General features: G+C 47.4%; 1 protein-coding gene across 1 annotated transcript in view; it reads left to right on the top strand.

Moving 5' to 3' along the window:
* Nucleotides 1–580: 580 nt before the first annotated feature.
* LOC118422086 (transmembrane protein 229B-like) overlaps nt 581–1,161 on the top strand; it is a gene marked incomplete in the record, with an annotated part of 2,070 nt that continues 1,489 nt past the window's right edge. The window contains 2 exon segments of the mRNA XM_035829628.1: nt 581–623; nt 806–1,161. Of these exon segments, the coding sequence (XP_035685521.1) occupies nt 836–1,161 (326 nt within the window).

The following is a 1,161-nucleotide window of genomic DNA, read 5'->3' on the forward strand; positions in this document are numbered from 1 at the left end:
ACTGGGTGAGGATAGTGCAGGGAGATTAAGCCTGTGAATAGAGTCACATGCTGACAATGAGATGCTCAGACCTGCTACTTATCCAACTTATCAGCTGAAGCAGAGACAGAAGTCTGTGTGGTGTCACATGGTGACCTCTGTGGGATGCACATACGTCAGTGGGTGAGGGAAGGTCAACGCTAGACCTGTCACCAGGGCTCTAGCCAGCTCGAAATTTTTTTCCGTCAGCCAATTTCAATCGTTGTGAAAACCGCAAAAATTCATTTTCCCAATGACACTACAAAGTAGTAAATGTTGCCATTGACACCTTGAAAAACGGGTTTTAATGAGATTGTCGTATGCGAGAGCCGACACACATTGCCAACAAGCATAACAATAGCAAAACAAACAGTGTGTGGCTTTTACAGCCATGGACGGCGTCCCCAAGCCGCCTGTAGCTTCCACCAAGGATTTTTGTCCGTCAAGGTTGACGGATTGGTTTTACAATTTTTCCGTTAGACGCATCAAATTTCCATCAATTGACGGAAAAACGGACGCTGGCTAGAGCCCTGCCTGTCACAGAACGTTTATGACTGGACAACAAGGTCAATATCACAGTCTGGAATCTGCAAACCGTTGTACATGTACGGCTTGTGCAATTTTTTTTATTAATTTTGGAAATTATTTTCATCTTTCTGATGATGTGCCAATGAAGCCAAACATGTAGAGATTATCAACATATGTTGTGTTATTTCCTTGTATCAGATGGAGTTAAACTAACAAGGTTTGCTTTGCACTAAATGACATGTGGCTCTCTGTTCTCCAGTTTTTCCTGCAGTTCCCCAGGACTAGCACCATGGTTGCCATGCCCTACGGCCAGGAGTACACCACCCGTCTGGAGTGGTACTCCCGCTTCTACCTCTATGCTGTCCACGGCTACGTCTGCGAGGTCATGTTCACGGCAGCGTGGGAGTTTGCTGTGAACCTGAACTGGAAGTTCCCAGGGGTCACCAGCGTGTGGTCACTGCTGATCTATGGGATGTCCATCCTGGTGATCGAGCGCATGTACCTGGCCCTGAAGGATCGTGTGGTTCTTCCCTTACGTCTCCTGCTGTACCTGATGTGGACATACCTGTGGGAAGTCTGCACCGGGTACATCCTACGCCAGTTTAACGCCTGTCC

The sequence above is a fragment of the Branchiostoma floridae genome, chromosome 1, assembly GCF_000003815.2.
Source record: "Branchiostoma floridae strain S238N-H82 chromosome 1, Bfl_VNyyK, whole genome shotgun sequence".
In the NCBI taxonomy this organism is placed as follows: domain Eukaryota; kingdom Metazoa; phylum Chordata; class Leptocardii; order Amphioxiformes; family Branchiostomatidae; genus Branchiostoma; species Branchiostoma floridae.